At 40.2% G+C, this 20,465-nt stretch overlaps 2 protein-coding genes across 3 annotated transcripts; one reads left to right on the top strand and one right to left on the bottom strand.

Moving 5' to 3' along the window:
• The first annotated feature begins 326 nt into the window (after window positions 1-326).
• Window positions 327-3,116, top strand: MAX2 (RNI-like superfamily protein). The gene has a single exon (XM_047324456.2). It carries the CDS (start codon window positions 873-875, stop codon window positions 3,006-3,008), a length of 2,136 nt encoding a protein of 711 aa, XP_047180412.1. The 5' UTR covers window positions 327-872; the 3' UTR covers window positions 3,009-3,116.
• A 140-nt stretch (window positions 3,117-3,256) lies between these two features.
• LOC124847061 (serine/threonine-protein kinase EDR1) lies at window positions 3,257-19,540 on the bottom strand. 2 transcript variants are annotated; one of them, XM_047324454.2, is made up of 17 exons: window positions 19,180-19,540; window positions 18,022-18,418; window positions 17,164-17,367; window positions 16,631-16,819; window positions 16,246-16,490; window positions 15,631-15,750; window positions 15,346-15,435; window positions 13,075-13,170; window positions 12,044-12,142; window positions 11,487-11,610; window positions 10,838-11,126; window positions 10,021-10,144; window positions 9,907-9,926; window positions 4,259-4,415; window positions 3,808-4,096; window positions 3,613-3,685; window positions 3,257-3,513 (listed from the first exon to the last, which is right to left on the bottom strand). In XM_047324454.2, the coding sequence occupies exons 2-17, from the start codon at window positions 18,268-18,270 to the stop codon at window positions 3,431-3,433; spliced, it is 2,451 nt and encodes an 816-aa protein (XP_047180410.1). In that variant the 5' UTR covers window positions 18,271-18,418; window positions 19,180-19,540; the 3' UTR covers window positions 3,257-3,430. The 2 variants fall into 2 exon arrangements, with proteins under 2 accessions (XP_047180410.1, XP_087949084.1); XM_088092958.1 differs by lacking the exon at window positions 13,075-13,170.
• Between the last annotated feature and the right edge of the window lie 925 nt (window positions 19,541-20,465).

Genomic DNA, 20,465 nt, shown 5'->3' with positions numbered 1-20,465 from the left:
TATCCATTAAAATTGGTTGAAAAGGGCAATAGAATAGAAAGGGACAGTTGAATCCATCAGATGTGTGTCGTGATTCTTGCCTATTGCTGGCTTGTGCAAGGTGCAAATCAGCTAATGCGTTTGGATTTTTACTATGAACTTCTATAATATATAATATTACTGAATAAAATAAACTTCCGTAGAAATTAAAAATGTAAACACTGGTCTGGGAAGAAAAAGGCAGTGGGGAAAGACAAAGAGATTATAAAAGTATTAGTGATTAGTCCTGCAAAAAAAAAAAAAAAGTGGCGATTATTCTAAAAAAAGAGAAGGAAATGAAAATAAATAAAAGTGTGGAGAATATTTGATAAATTTATTAAAATTAAAAAATAGTTGAAAATTGTAATAGGAGAAGAGTGTATTATTTTTTAATAAAATGTAGGGGATATAATGGCTGGTAAGTGGGGTCATCCGATCCTGTATGGTTTGTCTGTATTCCTTTTCTTTTTCATAGATAACGTGCAGACAGATTTCCTATGCACGCACCATTACACCCATGCCCCTTGGCTGGCTTTCACTATAAACCAAACCCATTCCTTCTTTTCTTTTCTTTTTTCCCTTTTTCTTTTTCATTCTCTCTCCAAACTTTCTTTCCCCTACATGCACATACATCCTATTCATCTGCCTCTAAATCACCCCAACAAAACCCATCCATCCATCCATCCATCCATACCCTCTTCCTCCAAACCTTCATTTAATCTCCATCCATCAATCATCACACACCCAACCTAATCCATTCTCATTTTTCACACTCTCTTCCTACAACACACTATCATATAGTAAAATAAAATATTAAAAATAGAAAGAGTTGGGATAGAATTGTCTTACCGGAAATGGGTGACGGAACAACTGTGAGCAACCTCCCTGAGGAGATCCTGTTGAACGTCTTCTCCGCCGTCTCCGACACGCGCACGCGAAACTCGTTGTCCCTGGTGTGTAGAAGCTTCTTCCGCTTGGAGCGCAAGACGCGCATCTCGCTCACGCTGCGAGGGAACGCGCGTGACCTCCACCTCATCCCGACCTCCTTCACGCACGTTACACACCTCGACCTCTCCTTCCTTTCGCCGTGGGGTCACGCGCTCTTCTGCTCCTCCGCCACCACAACCTTCGACCCGCGCCTCCTCGCGCTCCGCCTGCGCGACGCCTTCCCCCGCGTCACCTCGCTCGCCGTGTACGCGCGCGACCCCGCTACACTCCAACTCCTCCTCCTCTCCCCCTGGCCGGAGCTCTCCAGCGTCAAGCTCGTGCGCTGGCACCAGCGCCCGCCGACATCGCCCGCGGGATCCGACTTCGCCGTGCTGTTCTCGCAGTGCCGATCGCTAGCCTCGTTCGACCTCTCCTCGTTTTACCACTGGCCGGAGGACCTCCCACCCGTGCTGACGGCTAACCCTGACACTGCAGCCTCGCTCCGCCGCCTGAATCTCTTGACAACCTCCTTCACGGAGGGTTTCAAGTCTCATGAAATCGAATCCATCACCGCATCGTGTCCTAATCTGGAGCACTTTCTCGTGGCCTGCACCTTCGATCCGAGATATATAGGGTTCGTTGGGGACGACACGCTGGTTGCTATTCCGTCCAATTGCCCGAAGCTCAAGCTCCTTCACTTGGCCGATACGTCGTCGTTTTCTTATCGCAGAGAGGACGGGGGTTTCGGAGGAGAAGATGGTAGGGTTAGCCGTGCTACTCTAGTGACTTTGTTCTCCGGACTTCCACTTTTGGAAGTGTTGGTGTTAGATGTTTGTAAAAATGTGAGGGATAGTAGTTTGGCGCTGGAAGTTTTGGGTTCGAAGTGCCCTAATTTGAGGGTTCTGAAATTAGGCCAGTTTCAAGGGATTTGCTTGGCCCTTGGATCTAAGCTTGACGGAGTTGCCCTCTGCCATGGGCTTCAATCTTTGTCTGTTGGTAACTGCGCTGACCTTGATGATATGGGGTTGATTGAAATTGCCAGAGGGTGTTCCAGGCTGGTTAGCTTCGAGCTTCAGGGTTGCAAGCTTGTGACTGAGCAGGGGCTAAGGACCATGGCTTGTTTGCTTCGCAGGACTATGATTGACGTGAAGGTTTCTGGCTGCGCCAACCTTGACACCGCCGCGACTCTCAGAGCTTTGGAGCCGATTCGGGACCGGATTGAGCGGCTACATGTGGATTGTGTGTGGAATGGGTTGAAGGAAAGTGATGGCCTGGGCCATGGGTTTCTTAATTTTGATCTGAATGGTTTGGATGAACTGGATGATGGTGGTGAGTTAATGGATTACTTTGGGGGTGGAGAATGTGAGAATACAAGCAAAAGGAAGAGGCAGAGATGCAAGTACGAAATGGGGGTTCATGATTCCTTTTTGGAAAGCAATGACAATGGTCTCTATGGCAAGTGCTGGGACAGGCTGCGGTATCTTTCTCTTTGGATAAAAGTTGGTGATCTGTTGACTCCATTGCCAGTGGCAGGGTTGGAGGATTGCCCCAATTTGGAAGAGATTCTTATAAAGGTCGAAGGAGATAGCAGGGGGCAACCGAAACCAGCAGAGCGGGAGTTTGGTCTGAGCATTCTGGCTTGTTATCCTCAGCTGTTGAAGATGCAGCTGGACTGTGGTGATACCAAAGGTTATGCCCTTACAGCACCATCAGGGCAAATGGATTTGAGCCTGTGGGAGAGGTTCTTTCTGAATGGGATTGGCAGTTTGAGTCTGAATGAGCTTCATTACTGGCCACCACAGGATGAGGATGTGAACCAGAGGAGTGTGTCACTTCCAGCTGCTGGTTTGCTACGAGAATGTTATACTTTGAGGAAGCTCTTCATTCACGGGACAGCTCATGAGCATTTCATGAATTTTTTCCTCAAGACACCAAACCTAAGGGATGTACAGCTGAGGGAGGATTATTACCCAGCCCCTGAGAATGACATGAGCACAGAAATGAGAGTGGCCTCCTGCAGCCGCTTTGAAGATGCACTGAATAGGCGTCGAATCTGTGATTGACTTGTAATGCTACACAGTGCCTGACAATACAAACTGCTTGCATGATGTAGAAAGTTTACGTTTCGGAGTTTCTCTCCATTATTAACATCTTGCTCATCTTTTTGTTCAGTTACTATTTTTCTATTTCCTTCCCACTTTTTATACTGTAACAACCAGACTCATGTCTCATTTTTAATCAAACAAAGAATAAATTATTCTACAACAGATTATAAATATATTGTTATTTCTTTTATCCCATAGAGGATAAGTGATGGATAATGGATTAACTTTTATTGCCACACAGGACACTTTAGTTAGGAAAGATACATGTTTCATTACGCTTTTAGATAAACAACAAAAATTCATAGAAGTTTACATCAGCCGAAAACACAAAAGTAATAACTCTACCCGACGTTCACTATGTACAAAAGATAAACACTGCATCAAAACAGAGAGTACTGGATGTCCACCAAGCGAGAGAGGATCTCCTCACAACTTGGCCGTTCATGTGGTTCCGCCCAACATTCTGCATACAAAAATCGAGTAACCAAATAAACTAAATGGAATCTGAATAAAATAATAGCATCGACTAAAAAAGGTTTCGAATAATTCGACAGTTGCAGACCTGAAATCAGCCTGCCTAGCGGGCCTTCAGGAATATCCAATCGAGAACCCTCGTTAGCAACGGTATAAACCACCTAATCAGCAGGCTAAAGTGTTAACATAAACATTACATTTTGAAGAATAAAAGTTTTGAATAGAAACATAAAGGAAATGCAAACTCTTCACGGAAGATTAACAAATCATCAATCAAACATACCCTCTCCGGTGGCACGCCTTCCCATGGCCTATTCAAGGTGCAGAGCTCCCACATTATGACCCCCAAGCTAAATATATCACATTTTTCGGTGAATGGTTCATTTCGAATAAGTTCAGGAGCCATCCATTCTGGGGTTCCAGCTGACAAGGAATCTCTCATGGGAGACTCTGTTATTATTCTTGAAAGTCCAAAATCACATATTTTCACTGTCCAATGCTTGTCCACAAGACAATTAGCACTTTTCACATCGCGGTGAATAATCTTCATACGATGTATGTGCATTAGGCCGCTAGTCACCACCAAGGTACTCATGTCAATGTTTTAACAGATAAAACGACAATTTAAAAGCAAATACGTTTTTTCTTACTGAAACGCAAATGCCATTAAGCAGTGTTCAACTTCTGAAAGTTGTGCATAAACAGGATATTCTAAAAATGACCACACAACTTACCGGCATATGTCCCGCAACATCTTTAGTCTTCTCCGCCAACTAAGCTTCTTCTTTTGACCACTCACATGAATCAAGTAAAACAAAGAGCCCATCTCCATGTATTCAGTCACCATTGACAAGCGTGGCGGCTTTGTGCATGCACCAAGAAATAAGATAACTGCATAAAAATCAGTCCCTCGATAATTAACCGATGCTTCAAAAAAAATATGCACCAGAGATATTTTTATTTACAACGATATATGAATATCATTCTTAGTTTTTTGAGCAAGGATGATAGAAACCTCCACAACAAACCTAATCAAAACTCCAGACTCACACCCAGCACACCAGGTAATGAAGAAAGATCTCTTTTATTCACACAAGAATATCTGTATACAATGAACAATAGAGGCCTAACCCTCTCCCCAGGATAGAACCTGTCTAACAAACAATTAACCAAAAGTCCCCCCTCCTACACTAACTCTCCTATTTATAATGGTTTCCCTCCTCACTTAACTGCTAAAGGCAGTTAAGTGCCAGACCGTTAGTTAGTTAAACGCATCAGTTGTGCCTCTTCCTTCTCTCGTACACTATCCACTTCCCCTTATTCCTTTCAGGTCTATCAATACCCTCCGCCTGAAATTCAACCTTGTCCCCAAGGTTGAAGTCAGGATATTGTTCTCTGATAGTTGCCTCGTCCTCCCAAGTTGCCCCATCTGAACCTCCTTCCTGCCACTCAATCAGCAATTGTGGCACTGTCTTCTTTCCCTGTTGAGCTTGCCTTCTCCCCAAAACTCCCACTGGCCAGAAAGACGGCCCTTCTGCTTGCAATTCTCGCGGTAATTCCTTTTCTACCCTTCGCTCCCCTATAGCTTTTTTTAATTGGGATACGTGAAAAACGGGATGGATCCGCGCTGTATCTGGTAACTGCAACTTGTAAGCTACCTCCCCTACTCTCTGACTGATCTGGAACGGCCCAAAGTACCTCGCCGACAATTTTGGGTGCAACCTAGTGGGCATTGAAGTCTGCCTATGAGGTCTTATCCTTAGATAAACCCAATCTCCCACTTCAAAATTCGCTGGTTTCCTTTTCTTGTTCGCTTGCCTTATCATCTGTTCTTGTGCCTTCTCCAAATGAAATTTCAACTGTCTCAAAGCCTCATCACGGGTCAAAAGCTCTTGACTCACCGCCTCAACTAAAGTTTCTCCCGGGATGTATCTCTGCAACGAGGGAGGTTGCCTCCCATAAACTGTCTCAAATGGGGTGCACTTTATAGCTCCTTGATAGCTGGTATTATACCAATACTCAGCCCAAGGTAAGACCGCCATCCATCCTGCTGGTTGCTCCGAACAAAAACATCGGAGGTATCCTTCTAGCACCCTGTTCACGACTTCAGTTTGGCCGTCCGTCTCGGGATGGTAAGCCGTACTCATTTTCAGCTTTGTCCCCAATCCCTTAAAGAGTTCTTTCCAGAAAAGACTAAGAAACAAGGGGTCTCGGTCACTTACCACCGACTGAGGAATCCCATGTAACCGAACAATCTCCCGCGTGAAAACCTCAGCAACCGTTCGGGCTGTGTACGGATGTTTTAAGGGCAGAAAATGGGCGTACTTACTCAAACGATCCACCACAACTAATATCGCATCATGCCCTCTCGATTTGGGTAGCCTCACAATGAAATCTAAGCTCAAATCTTCCCACACCGCGTTTGGAATCGGCAATGGTTGCAATAACCCCTGAGGAGAAGAAGACAGATATTTGTGTTGCTGACATACACTGCATCGTGCTACGAACTCGGTCACGTCTTTCTTTATCCCCCTCCAAAATAGGGATTGAGCGATTCTCCGGTAAGTTCGATAAACTCCGGAATGGCCCCCTGCCTGCGTTACGTGAAATTCTGCTATTAATGTGGCAATCCACGACGATTTGGCTGACAGCACCAGCCGGCCCTTGTAATGAAGCCTTTCATTCTCCAGAGAATACGCAGGATGGGTGTTCGGGTCTGCTTTGATTTCTTCCACCACTTTCTGCAAAATCGGATCCGCTGCCACTTCCCTGGTTACTTCTTCAAAATCTTGCCAGTACGGTCTGGCCACCACCCTGAGTTCTCCCTCCTCCGTGCCTTCCTCTTCTCTTTTTCTCGACAAAGCATCAGCTACCTGATTCAATGTTCCCGCCTTATATACGATCTCAAAATCGTACCCCATCAGCTTCGCAATCCAATTTTGTTGGTTTTGGGTAGTGATGCGTTGTTCAAGCAAGTGTCTTAGACTTTTCTGATCGGTGTGGACCACAAATCGCTGACCCAGAAGATATGGCCTCCAGTGTTGAATGGCCATCACCAACGCCATTAATTCTTTCTCATAAATTGACTTACTTAGCGTCCTCTCCGACAACGCCTTGCTGAAGTAGGCGATAGGTTTCTTATTCTGCATCAGCACTGCTCCGACTCCTCGACCAGACGCATCACATTCAATATGGAACGGCTGCCGGAAATCTGGCAAGGATAATACGGGCGCCGTCGTCATTGCTTCCTTCAGATTTTCCCATGCCTCCTCTGCCTTATCGTTCCAAGCGAATCCCCCCTTTTTTAACAACTCCGTTAACGGTTTGGCGATCTTGCCGTAGTCTTTTACGAACTTCCGGTAATACCCCGTTAGCCCCAAGAACCCTCTCAGCCCCTTCAGAGTTTTCGGTCTCTCCCACTCCTTTACTGCCGATACCTTTTCCGCATCCATTTCGACCCCTTTTTGCGAAATCACATGGCCCAAGTACCTTACTTTAGTCTGCCCAAACTCACACTTCCCCTTATTTGCCACCCAGCCATCACGCTCCAGGACAGACAACACCGTCTCCACATGCTTCAGATGCTCCCCCCATGACCGGCTGTAAACTAAGATATCGTCGAAAAAGACGAGGACGAACCTTCTCAAAAAGGGTTGGAAGAGGCTGTTCATCGAACTTTGGAAAGTCGCCGGCGCGTTAGTGAGTCCGAAGGGCATCACCACAAATTCATAGTGCCCTTGATGCGTCCGGAATGCTGTCTTCTCTATATCCCCCTTGTCCATGCGAATTTGGTGATATCCCGCTCTCAAATCTACCTTTGAAAAGTAACACGCTCCCTTCAGCTCATCCAACAATTCTTCAATCACGGGAATCGGAAATTTGTCCGGTACGGTGGCCCGATTGAGCGCCCTGTAGTCGACGCAAAACCGCCAGCTCCCGTCCTTCTTCTTTACCAAAATGACTGGGCTCGAATACGGGCTGTGGCTCGGCCTGATCACCCCAGTTCGAAGCATTTCCGCAACTTGCCGTTCGATCTCACCCTTCATGACATGCGGATACCGATAAGGCCGGACGTTCACTGGGTCCATTCCCTCCTTCAGCTTTATCTGGTGCACCCTCTCTCTTTCAGGTGGAAGACTAGTGGGCTCTGCGAACACCTTGTGATACCGGCCCAATAATTTTTCCAGTTCCTCCCTCTGTCTTTCAAAAAGGTCCTTGCCATTCTGCTTCACGTTTTGGGCCTCCCGCAAGCCCAACTCCCAAATCAGTAAGCAAACTTCCACGTCATCTACTTTTGATAAAGTTCTGGGTCCCACGATCTTTCTTTCTAATGTGGGGTCACCTTTAATGGTGATCTCCTCTTCTCCCTGTCGGTAAGTCATGATTAAGGTCCCCCAGTCCACCGTCACCTTCCCCAATTTCCTCAACCAGTCTATCCCCAGAATTAACTCTACCCCTCCTAACTCGAACAAATAAAACCGTTCAACGATATCAGCTTCTCCGACCTTTACTGCCACCTGTTCACAACACCCCCTAATCTTTTTCCGTTGACCATCCCCCAAGCACACGAGATATGGCTGGGTATCCTCCACCTTCAACCCCAGCTCCTCCACTACTCTGCGACTAATGAAATTGTGGCTCGCGCCACTGTCGATCAGCACCAAGACCTCTCGCCGACCTATCCGCCCCCACAACTTCATCGTTTTGGGGGACGACAACCCCCCTGCTGACAAAGCCGACAGTTCCATTTGAGCGATGTCCACTTCTGTTTCCGTCTCGCCGCTGTCTTCCTCCTCCTCATCCACCACGATCAACATGCGAAGTCCCCGTTCCGGGCAGCGATGACCCGGACCAAACGGCCCTCCGCAGCGGAAACATTTGCCCTCCTCTCTCCTTTTCAAGTACTCCGCATAAGGTAAGTTTCGCGGCCCTCGATCTCTCCCGTCACCAGTGGTTCTAGCAACGCCTCCTCCTTGGGCCGTCTCCCTCTTAACCAACCCGACACTCTCGATGGCTCCCCCTCGGTTCTGCGTTTCTCTCGGTGGGTCCACCCGCGCGACTGTTCCCGCCGACCGCCCCCACGAACTTGGATTTTTGTAACCCGATCCTCCTCCCGTCTTCAACGGAGCACAAAACTTTTCAACGTCCCTCGCGACCCGCATCGCGGTCATAAGGTCTGGCGGATCATGCGGTCTCACCTGGTCGCTCACCTCTTCCCTTAGACCCGCCATAAAATAACCCAGGATTTGCTCCTCTGGAATTTGAGTCGTCTGACCCACTAACACCTCAAAATCCCTGGCGTAGTCTTCCACCGGCCCCGTCTGTCTGATCGCCGATAGCTTCTCATAGATGGTTCCCCGAGTTCCTCCTCCGAAGCGAATTACCAACGCTCTTTTCAACCCCTCCCACGAGTAATTCTTAGTCTTCTCCCGCCAGAATCGGAACCAGCTTCCGGCGTACCCTTCCATGCTGATAAAAGCCAGTTGCATCCTCTCCTCTTCTTCCACTTTCTGTACCTCGAAAAACTTTTCCGCCCGACTCATCCAATTCCAGGGTTCGCCACCTTCAAACACGGGCAATTCCACCCGCTTCCGCCAATTGATCATCGCCCCCGTACGTCCTGCTCCGGTTTGGCCCCCTTCGTCTCCTGCTCCTCCAACGTTATCATTTACAGACGATTCACTCCCATCCCGTCGCACCCCTCTATTGTCGGTCTTGCGGTCTTTCAGGATCGTCAAAATCGCTTGGATATCTTGGCGCATCATCTCACAGTTCTGCCTCAGCGTCCCGGTTTCATGTCGCAGGTACACCGTTTCCGCTTTCGTTTCTGCCAACGCCACCTCCACCGCTTCCATTTGTTCCGCAACCGTCACCACTCTTCCCTCCATCACGTTCGGCTATCAATGGATCCGGCAGGTCGGACCAATTTGATAGAAACCTCCACAACAAACCTAATCAAAACTCCAGACTCACACCCAGCACACCAGGTAATGAAGAAAGATCTCTTTTATTCACACAAGAATATCTGTATACAATGAACAATAGAGGCCTAACCCTCTCCCCAGGATAGAACCTGTCTAACAAACAATTAACCAAAAGTCCCCCCTCCTACACTAACTCTCCTATTTATAATGGTTTCCCTCCTCACTTAACTGCTAAAGGCAGTTAAGTGCCAGACCGTTAGTTAGTTAAACGCATCAGTTGTGCCTCTTCCTTCTCTCGTACACTATCCACTTCCCCTTATTCCTTTCAGGTCTATCAAAGGAGGAACTTAATAATAATTCCAGACTTTCAGTTGTCAAAAATATCTACAAAACAAAATATGCAAGATCAATTAATGAAGAGACCCATATAAATAACTAGTTAGGATGTTGGGGAGTACCGTTAGGATGTCGGAGCCGGCTGGAGGAGTAAAAGGACAGAAAAAACAGACTGAGAGTCAGTAAATGTTTGATGAAACAAAATTGCTGGCAAATACTAAATGAACGTATAATACCTGAGAATGGATATCTCATTGCAGAAATCTTCCATGTTTTCAGCAGTTAAATCTTGCTCTAGGAAAACTTTGATTGCGACATCTGTGCCATTCCATATGCCACGGAAAACTTCTCCGAAGAACCCTGAAAAAAAAATGGACAATCACGTGCCATAAGTTTATATGAAGCTAGTTTTTCTCCCGACTTGTAGCAAAAAAAAAAAAAAAAACTAATAAACTAAGCAAACACAATTTCCATAATAATAGCATGTTATCTAATTTTCTTTTTTCCCTAAATACTAAGACTTCAATTCTGATATCTTCATAAATTTCAGAAGTTTGTTTTTCCCTTGTCAAGTTTGATTGATTTTGGCTTCCTGATTACTAATTCAAGGCTAGATTTCTTTACTAATGATTACTCAATTTCTTCCTACCTTCACTGGGCAATGTTTCTTTAACTGAACATTCATATAGTTCTTCAAACAAAAAAAATATTTTTCTCGTTCTTCCTTCAAAAGAGAACACACTAACCACCAACCCAAAAGCTAGAAGTTGTTGAAACCCAAATAGAGGGTATTAAAGGCATGTTCTTAAATTTAAAATCAGACAATGAAAAAGCTAGGAAAACTTGGTTGGCTCAACAGATCCGACCAGATGTGTCTAGGTCTGTCACAATCAAGAACAAATATGCAGAAATCCCGTCAAGTGATTCATCCAGAAACTAATTTGCAGTCATTTCAGAAATTCAGCCATGCTTAAATCACAAGTGATACTGAATCGCACAGCAAAAATTAAAACTCGTAATTTTGATAGGTACAAGGGGAAAGCTGAAACGTACCAATCCCAACACGAGTTCCAACAGTCAATTCTGTGAAATCGATGTTCCATTCTTCATATGGCAACAGAGGTCCATCATTGAACATTGGCGATTGAAGAACTTTATTCCAAGTAGACTCCAGTTCGTCATTCATTGGATATTCTGACACTCCACTACTCTCAGAAGCTTGTCCTCTATAATCGTGCGGGGATGAGGGTAATGACATTGCCTTTTGAGACGTTACAGGGTCATGGTGTAGTGAATACAAGGGGGATCTCTCTTGATGACCATCAAGATTGAAATTTGACTTCTGTTACATCACATAACAGGAATTGGATGAGGCAAGCCAGTCTTATAACAGAAGTTAATCCAGAAAACCTTGTAAATATAATTTACTTGTTCTGTCATCACCAATAATAAACACATTATAGAACCGTTAATCTATTATTATAAATTAAATTTTACTATAGCCATCACCAAATTTAGTAGTTGACATGTCTTCTTTTCATTAGAAAATATCATACTTATGAGAGCATATTGATTTCTCCTAGACTGAGTTATGCAATCAAACCATAAATATGATGCATATGATATACTGAAAGAAGCCACAGGCAGAGTATCAAGGCATAATTAATAGCATACTGTAGTTACAAAAATAATGCAGACACACTTGTTTCAGAAGATCCATACTGCCGGCTCTATCATTTGGTGAATGGGACAATGAATTATCACCGGCCTCTTTCTCTCTCAGAAGACGTTTTTGCTTTAATGATTCATTCATTGCCCGTACAGCCCTGCAGACATTAGATCACGAGTTATTTCATTAACGAAACAACTTACAAATCAACAATAGCACATATACTACATTCAAATTTCAATGAAATAACATGATTATGCACTACGAAAATTGTAAATCAATTATCATTAGTTCACTAGATCAAAGTACAAGTACAATAATATGCATTCTTTGCAGTATTTATTTATCACAAAGCTGGAAACATTTATAACAGTCAAGCCTATAGCAATCTACAAAGTAATAATCTATCAGATCAGAAAGTTGAGTAATTAGCAAAATTTCAGTACAGGTACACGGTACCAGGGCAAGTACAGATTAACTAAACATTCTACACAGAAGAAAAAAAAACAATAAACAACGACATTTATCTACACCAAGGACATCATGTTAACTATACACAGACCCATAACCATAAGAGAGCAACAATCAACCTTGCAATATCATCACCAATCTCTGGCGTCATGCTGATACTTCTTCTACGTATTCGACGAGCTTCTGACGAGGAAGCACCATCTGATTTATAGCTGGATCTGAAAAATGAACAAATTTATCATCTGTTTAAAAAATATTGATGAAGAAAACACTACCTTAAAGCTACTGTAGAAACAAATGATAGATAGTCATATGATGGAATCCTTGTGTCACAAGCACATCACATGAGCATATAATATACACATAAAATGTGCATATTACATAGAGATGGGCCTCGGCACGTATAGTAAAATACAACTAAGCCATGGGCACATGGAAGAGAGAGAAAATAATGGCAAGGGAGAAAAGAAATGTTCCCAAAAGAGATGGGACATGTAAAACGATTCCCAATCTCGAATCCCGAATGGGAGGAAAGGACACCATGGTGAACCAAACATGCTAAGATTGACCGGAAGGGTCGCAGAAAAGCTGCCACATGCAACTGCCAGAAGTGGACAGAGAGAAAGGTATGCCTGTATTTAAGCTCACGTGAGGGCACACAGCTGCTCTGATAGCCATGAGGCAATGTGACTCTAATGGCAGGGATTGCCAATTTGATAGGTGGCAGTGGACGACAGTGGCATATATGGCATAAAACAACTGGAAAAAGAGCCAAGATAATTGAGAGAATGGTGGAAATAAAAAAGAAACACAATTTCCGGAGAAAGAAATTGGCACTGATGGACAATGGATCTACTAGGCGCAAGGATTCAACTAGGCTATAGATACCATGGAATCCTTGTTTGTAACAACCACAACACAAGAACATATTATATATTGAATATACATACATTACATAGAGATGGGCCTAGGCCCATATGGTAAAATACATCTAATAGTTACATAATGGCATACAATAACCATAATGAGAATATGACCTTGCAATCAATGTTAAAAAGTAATGGCCATGTGTAAAATATGAGTGAAAAATAAAGTAGCCAGTACCCAATCATAGTAAGAGAAAATATTAAGGTACTATAGAGGCATAAACCTTGGTTTAGACTGGTCATCAGCAAAATCTCTAAAAGCAGTTCTGTCACCACTAAGCTTAGACAGTCCATGTGCTCGCAGTGATGGATGTTCTGGACTGCATACCCAGAAATATTTGAAAGAAAATAAACAGCATAAATTTTTTATATTCTAAGGTATTTTACCACTTTGAATTCAGAGATCATTTAGATACCGATGCTGCTAATTGAAAATTTGATAACACAAACCAAATAGAAAGATATCCTTATCATAAACAGATAAGTCAACTTTCAAAAATAGAAAGCATGCTGAAAATAACACGTATAATAGATATGTATGTTGGTCTAATTGGAAAATTTGATATCTGATATTTTACACTGAATAACTTAAAACCGAATGAAGTTTTCTCCAATCCAAGTTACAACCATCAGATTATCAAAGATTATGTTGAAGTTTAGATAAATTCATCATTAATAAATAAATTTAAGTAATATAAATTTGAAGACAATGTTAAATTTATAAGTAAGTTACAATCACTTCTTCTGTCCTTTTCTTGGATTTCACTCAGATATCCCTCTATTAAAAACCTCTAGAAAACTCCTTAGTTGTTTTGACAACATTACACTAAAACCCCTTATAAATTACACCAATACTTCTCAATTCTATGAAAAATATTGTGTACTAGGGTCGATGTTCCAAACATAAAACAATAGGGATATTATGCACAATCCAAAAATATCTTAGGAAGTGTCAGTGTAATTTACCTAAAATTTGTATTTGGAATCAGTCTAATCCAAATAATTAATTTAAGATCCACTAGTCAGCAGATTACAAAAGGCCCTCTAATATCAGTCTCAAAAGCGTCAGATAATAAGAGGCGCAAAGCAAGTAAAATAAACCATCCTAAAATTGGCATATTCTCCGCCTCAAAAACTAAAAAAGAAAATTGAATCAGCATTTTACTTTGTCATCTAAAGTCAGGATGATAAGCATTATAATCCTAGAATACATGCACTACTTTCTGATGAAGCCCAAACAGTAGTCTACAATCTATCAAGACTATGATGACCAAGCACCTTATGAAGCCAAGAACATTTCTAAAGAGAAATAGAAGTCTTTCCCGCTAATTTGGCAATAGTGATTATTTGACCCTTTATCAGAGATAACCATTAGCTATTTATCATCTTTCTCTCCTTTTATCATTCTCTGTCAAGGTCCAGGCCGGGTATTCTTCAAGTAAGGAATCATTGTGCAAACATAAGTAGTTCGAAGTAAGCTAAAGATAAAAAATTTCACTGAGCATTTATACAATTAACTAAAACAGAACATAAATCATTATTTTCAAATATGAAGCAAACACAGAGACGATTAAATTAATGGAAAGTGCAGGCCTGTATCAACTACCAAGGTGTTAGCAGGTCCTAGTTTACTGAAATACAAAGGTAGTGTAAAAAGCAAGAAAAGTTACAAGCCTAGGCGACTATAGAGTGCCTAGTTTCTCCCACAAGTCCCAACTAATTCCGGACTACCCCCTTGTCTCAATCCTATCCTACCCCATAATACCTCCTTTCAGACGCAACATGCTCTTGTGCCTTCCGACACTCCAGCTTAGTCCTCTTCCCTCATTTTCATTCTCTCTCTTGACTTTCATTTCCTACAGCCCACCTTTTCTTTCTTTTTTCATGGACTAGTAATTGTAGGGGTTCTAATCAGAGATAAATCCCACATTGGGAAAGAGTAATCATCAACTACAACGTCTAATCTAACTTATCAGACTGGGTACAGGATAATTTCGTTTTAAATTTTTTCATGCTGCAACAGTAAATTTTTTCTTGACAACAACTGTAATTCTTTCATAAACAGTCTAGGCTTTCCACCACCCTCTTGTTAATGTTGTATTAAGTTTGATATAGCTTTTGTTATTGGTGTTTTCATCAACCATTCTTTACAGCTTTGTTTCTTTTCATTCTCTATATAAAGAAAATCCTGGTTTCCTTTGTGCTTTTCATCAATAAAAATATTACCTTTTCTGTTTCTCTTGTCTTCTCTCTCTCTTAACTCTAATACCTCTATAATCACTGAAAGAGACTCAATTCAGATTCAAAAAGCTATACGCAGAAAGCCGATCATCTCTGCTATTTAAAACTATATACAAATAAATTGTAAGAGAACATTGTAAGTACCATTAAATATAAAATACCAAAGCAAGATCATAAACAACATGAATAGTTTGTTCTGAACACAAAATGCATGCTGATCATCAGTCCAAAACCACAAGGAAATTATGAACAACCTTGAACTAGCAGTCCTTTGATCAGCAATGACCTTTTTTCGACTCCGCCGACCAAACGCAGTTGCAATGTTGGGTTCACTTTGTGAAAAACTGGGCGAATTGACAAAAACATCAATAGGAAACAGTTGGTATTTTACATCTCAAGAAATTGGAGAGAAGGATCAAAATCAAAAAGGTATTTTAAAATTAGATGGGAAAAAAGAAAGGAGAAGAGCTTTTAATTGAAAGAAAACAATGTGAAAAGGACCATCTATGACATTTCAAGATAAGCAAAGGAAGTATTACCTCAAATTTCTTTCTAGACTGGTATATGATCGTAACATCCTGTTTCGCAGGGGAAGGCCAGATACATTTGAAGATACTTCAAATCTTCTGTGGAATTGGAGATTTTCCTCCTTTTCAACACTGCTAGAGGGCACCAGGAGAAATAGTGGTCAAGTAGTAAATCTCGTAACTACCAAAACATATGGCCTAAAGGTAATAAGGCAATGCATAATCAGAATTATCGATCACAAATGTAAATGAGAATTGAAGTCCAATTTTGGTCCACAACATCCGTCTACCCCACCCCCAATAAACCACCCTATCAGTTTGATGCTAATATGGCACCATTTTTACTGATGTAGGCAACGCCATTTTGCAAATTTGATGATGAAGCACAGTTCTATTGACTTTGCTACCTGGATACACAGCAACATACCACATAAAAAACAACGTGCCAAAACATCATCAATCTGAATAGGATTGAATTGCATGATTATAGAAACAGTGAGGACATGATAGATATCTCTTGCAATTAAAATTAGATGAAATCAAATTTAAAAGAGAAACAAAAGATGGCATAAATGTAATTAAGGTAGAACAATAAATAACCATTTTCCAATACGCTTAGGATCTAACCTATCTGAAACTCCATACAAAGGACTATTTGGTTCTAATGGTGAATCACAGGAATCATTTTCTGCAGAATCACTCTCTCCAGCTGCAGAAATGTGTGTCATAAGAATTGATTTTGTTGATCGTGGTAATAGTTGGCCAGGAAAACGCATAAGATCAACCAGCAATTCCACAGAATTTAACACAACAATAACTGACATATGCTTGTATGAGTCTACACAATCAGCAGCCCCATCATTGGGAAAACCCTGATAAAGAGAATGGCAAAACAAGACAACCTTCAAAATTAGATATGATAATAAACAACATTCTATATTTATCATTGATTCTTTTGCTAAAATGATTTCATTAGAATATTTGGATTGAAAGTGGTAAAATCAGAGCTCACCATCATAAGCCTACTTTCCAGACCTACAGTATCTGCTAACACTTTAAATAAGATAGCTCGAGGACGGCATGAACCATGTCTTATTTGCCCCAGCATCTGGACACCATGATTCTCAAACATGTGGGAGGATTCCTCAAGTGCAGCTTTTGCTGGACTTTCTACATTTGATCGCTTATAAAAATCAGAAACCTGTACAGAATTTAAGGTCAAAATAAATACAGGCAATAGATAGAAACTTCTAATAAAAAATTGAAAATAATACCAACCAATAAACTTGTTGTTGATGATTAAGAAGCAATCAATCATTAAAAAATGCAATGGCTAAAATCAGAGTAAAAATAAGTATGAATAGCTCAGCCAACAAAAGAAAAAATTATCATGAAAAACTAATGGCGGGTTTGGAAAGTATTTTAACTTGGAAAATACATTTTGTACATGGAAGAAATTTCGTCAGACTAATGGACAAACAATAATATAATACAAAATCCATGCACAGTAAAAGCGACAAAATAAGATGCAAAAATAGTACATACTAATCCAGCTATCTTCTTAATCATTGCTGGTGGATTTGAATTCAATCCTTTAACCAATGCCACAATTAGTTGCTTCAACATAGATAACCTTCTATCTTTCTCTGAATCCACAACAATGACATCAGCCCTAAAAGCCTCTCCACCCAAAGCTTGAAGCTCATCTAAAGTAGGAATACTATCAAAAAGTTTCTTGAGTCTTTTCTCCTGCACATTCAAGTTATATTTTAGTTACACATGAAGAACACGGATACCACATACAAATTACAAAATACAAGCCATAAATGACCAGAAAATCATTACAAAATATTCCGAAACTGTCACTCAGTAGATTGTTAGAACATATCATTAACCATAAGGATTTAACAAAATACATATAGAACGTATGAAACAAAATGGCTTGAAATATGATTATTTTCAATAGGGAAACTTCAATACAGTATGCAAGACTAAATGATCCTTTCTTTAACAAGCAGTTATACATCTGACGAAAGTATGATACTATAAACACTAACTACTTAGTAGTGGCACATGCTAAAGACATGCCTTACTCTAGTCCACCCCAGGCAATGTATGTGACGTTAAGCTATTCCAGTTCCATTAATTACTTCAAGCACAGTACATGCTACTACTTCAAGCACAGTTCATGCTACGCCACTCATACCAAGTAACTGCAAATGATCTTCCAGCAATTTATATAAAACTTATATTCAATGTTTTGTAGATCATATAACCCTAATTTCCCCTAAAAGTGCAGCTAGACAGATGGGTCTTCTTTACCATTTTTTATTAATATATAATTAGTGAGAGAATGACACAAATAGTAAGAATTTAAAAATCCAAAAAATTAAATAAACTCACCGGAATAACTGAATAAAAACCATTGGGTATTGGTTCAGAAAGCATTCCGGTGCGCCAGAGAATTTGTGACGCCTTTTGAGGGGACATAACATCTTGGTTAGCATGTCCTGCTAATTCTTTATTATTTAAGGTTTCATCTTGAGAGCTTAAGGAAACGGATTCAAAATTTTCAACAAAATCTGAAGGCCACCATGACATGTTGGATGGCCTTCGCTCTGCTGACGCTGCATCTTCTCGTCCCTCTTCCATGTTTTCATAAAAATGGAATTTAAAACCATTTCGCCACACTTCTTAACCCATATGAGACATATCACAGCTGAAGGTAGCTCTAAAATAACAAATCATCGAAAACCATACTTTTGCAGCTCCAACTGCTTCAACCTGGAGACCACATAGCCTGCATAAATAAAAGAACAAGGTATAGGCATATTGTACCGAGAAATTGGTAGAGTACAACTCCCTAAAGCAAGAAGGAACCATTTTACCACAGTATCAAATACTCAAGCATAAACATCAAAGCAATGAATACAGTCATGGGTACCAATGGTCAGTAATTACAATTACTTGTTAACTTGTCCATTAAATCTTGGCATAAACCTAATGTTTCCAAGAGTACATCTATTCATACTAATTCCATTTATTCGGTAAACCAAAGATTCACTCTTACACTCTCTACTCCCAAGCTTCTTCATTTTGATTTTTACTATATAATCCCCATCCAAACCAAAGAGTTTCAAATTTCAATTTAAATCATCTTTATACAATTCATTCATTAAAATTAATGCAGTTAAATAATTTAAATAAATACAACTAACACTAACAACTAAACAGTCACATATCACATTTGCACCATCATAAAAGGATCTAACACTGCATCACTACAACAACAAAAAATAAACATCAAAAGAGAATAATAACAAAAACAACCAACACAAATCTACATTGTGCCAGACTCAGTTCCATTGGATCCAAATTCTAAATCAGCAACAAGCTGACTGAGAAAGGTGAAAAACAGATTAAATTGCACAGAGCAAAGCAAAAGCAGCTAAGAAACATCAAATGAAAAGAGGAACAGTAACAGAATTGAAATTGGCGCGAATGTGAATACTAGGATGGAAGGATGAGAAGGAATAGGGGAGAGAAACAGTTAGAACCTACCGGTGAGAGATCCAAGCATTTGAGCGGAGAAACGGCTTGCGGTGTAGTAGCATTTGAATCTCAGCGACTCTGAGGAGGTTTTATAGAGCCATAAAATGCTGAAGTGGCAACAATAAAGACGGAGAAAAGGACAAAAAGGAAGCGCGATGGTGATGATGGAAACAAGGAAGTTGAAAGAGAGGAATTTGATGGTTTTGGGTTTAGGATTGACAGAAAGAGAAAGTGATGGGCTTGGTTAGTTAGTTAGAGATTTGGGTTTGGGAGAGATTTAAGAGTGAGTGAGAACTCACGTGAGAGATTGCATTTTACAATACAAGTTAGAAGAATCTCGGAACCTCACATCCTCACTCTCTCTGCCAGCTAACTTGCTTCACAGACTTTCCTCTCCCGTCTTTATTTTTAGTCTAAATTCTTTCCCTCTTTTTTTCACTTCTATTTTTTCTCCAATTTGCTTTCTTTTTTTATTTTTAAAGCAATTAAAATATTTATAAATGAATTTCATATTTATATAGTATACTATAAAGTCATTTTATATTGTTAACTAATTAAAATTTATTACAATGAAAGTTCACCAATTTAGCATATGTGATTGAACAATACTTTTTTTAATTTTCCTAAAGTAATAAATATCTCAAAAGAGTGACACCATAAATTAGTGGAAAGATGTGTTTTTATTACAGGGACAAAATGTTTTATTAGGCTGACAATGAATCATATAGAAAAATGATAATTATTTAGTTACATAAAAGAATCAAATGAACATATTATTTAAGAAATATAAAGTTAGTATTTTCTTAAGATGTAAAAAAGGGTTTTAGACTATGAATAAATGCAAAATTTAGTCTGAATAAGAGTTTAAATTTCTATTTTTATATTTTTATGTTTTTTTAACTTAGATTAACCAGTGATAATAATAAGAAAATATAATGATGTGTTGGAAAAATTAAAAAGGACAAATGCTTTATGGGACAGTTAGTCAATTCTTTTTGACAGAAAACATGTCTTACCTTACGTTTTTTATATTATTATATTATTAATTTATGCTTTGTAATAATATAACATTTGAATTCAAAAATTTTAATATAATTTTTAATTATTTAATAAATTTGAATTATCACTTATTAAAAAATAGAATACTATTTTTAGTTGTTTTTAACATTTGTGTAATTTCTTTGTAAGGGAAGTGGTAGATTTTTTTCACAACATAAAAATAAATAATTATGTATTTTTCATATAATACGAGGTGAACTTATTTAGATTTATTTATGGACAGAAAGTATTTGTAT

This window comes from Vigna umbellata, chromosome 6 (assembly GCF_029865625.1).
Source record: "Vigna umbellata cultivar VRB3 chromosome 6, Vumbellata_1.0, whole genome shotgun sequence".
Classification (NCBI taxonomy): Eukaryota; Viridiplantae; Streptophyta; class Magnoliopsida; order Fabales; family Fabaceae; genus Vigna; species Vigna umbellata.
This window is presented reverse-complemented; position numbering and strand designations above follow the sequence as displayed.

Coding starts and splice junctions, on each gene's coding strand:
- MAX2 (XM_047324456.2), top strand. CDS start 873: ATGGGTGACGGAACAACTGTGAGCAACCTCCCTGAGGAGATCCTGTTG.
- LOC124847061 (XM_047324454.2), bottom strand. CDS start 18,270: ATGGAAGAGGGACGAGAAGATGCAGCGTCAGCAGAGCGAAGGCCATCC. Junction 13,171..15,345: donor CAAAGGACTGCTAGTTCAAG/GTTGTTCATAAT, acceptor CTGGGTATGCAG/TCCAGAACATCCATCACTGC. Junction 10,145..10,837: donor TGGAACTCGTGTTGGGATTG/GTACGTTTCAGC, acceptor TTTTTTTTTCAG/GGTTCTTCGGAGAAGTTTTC.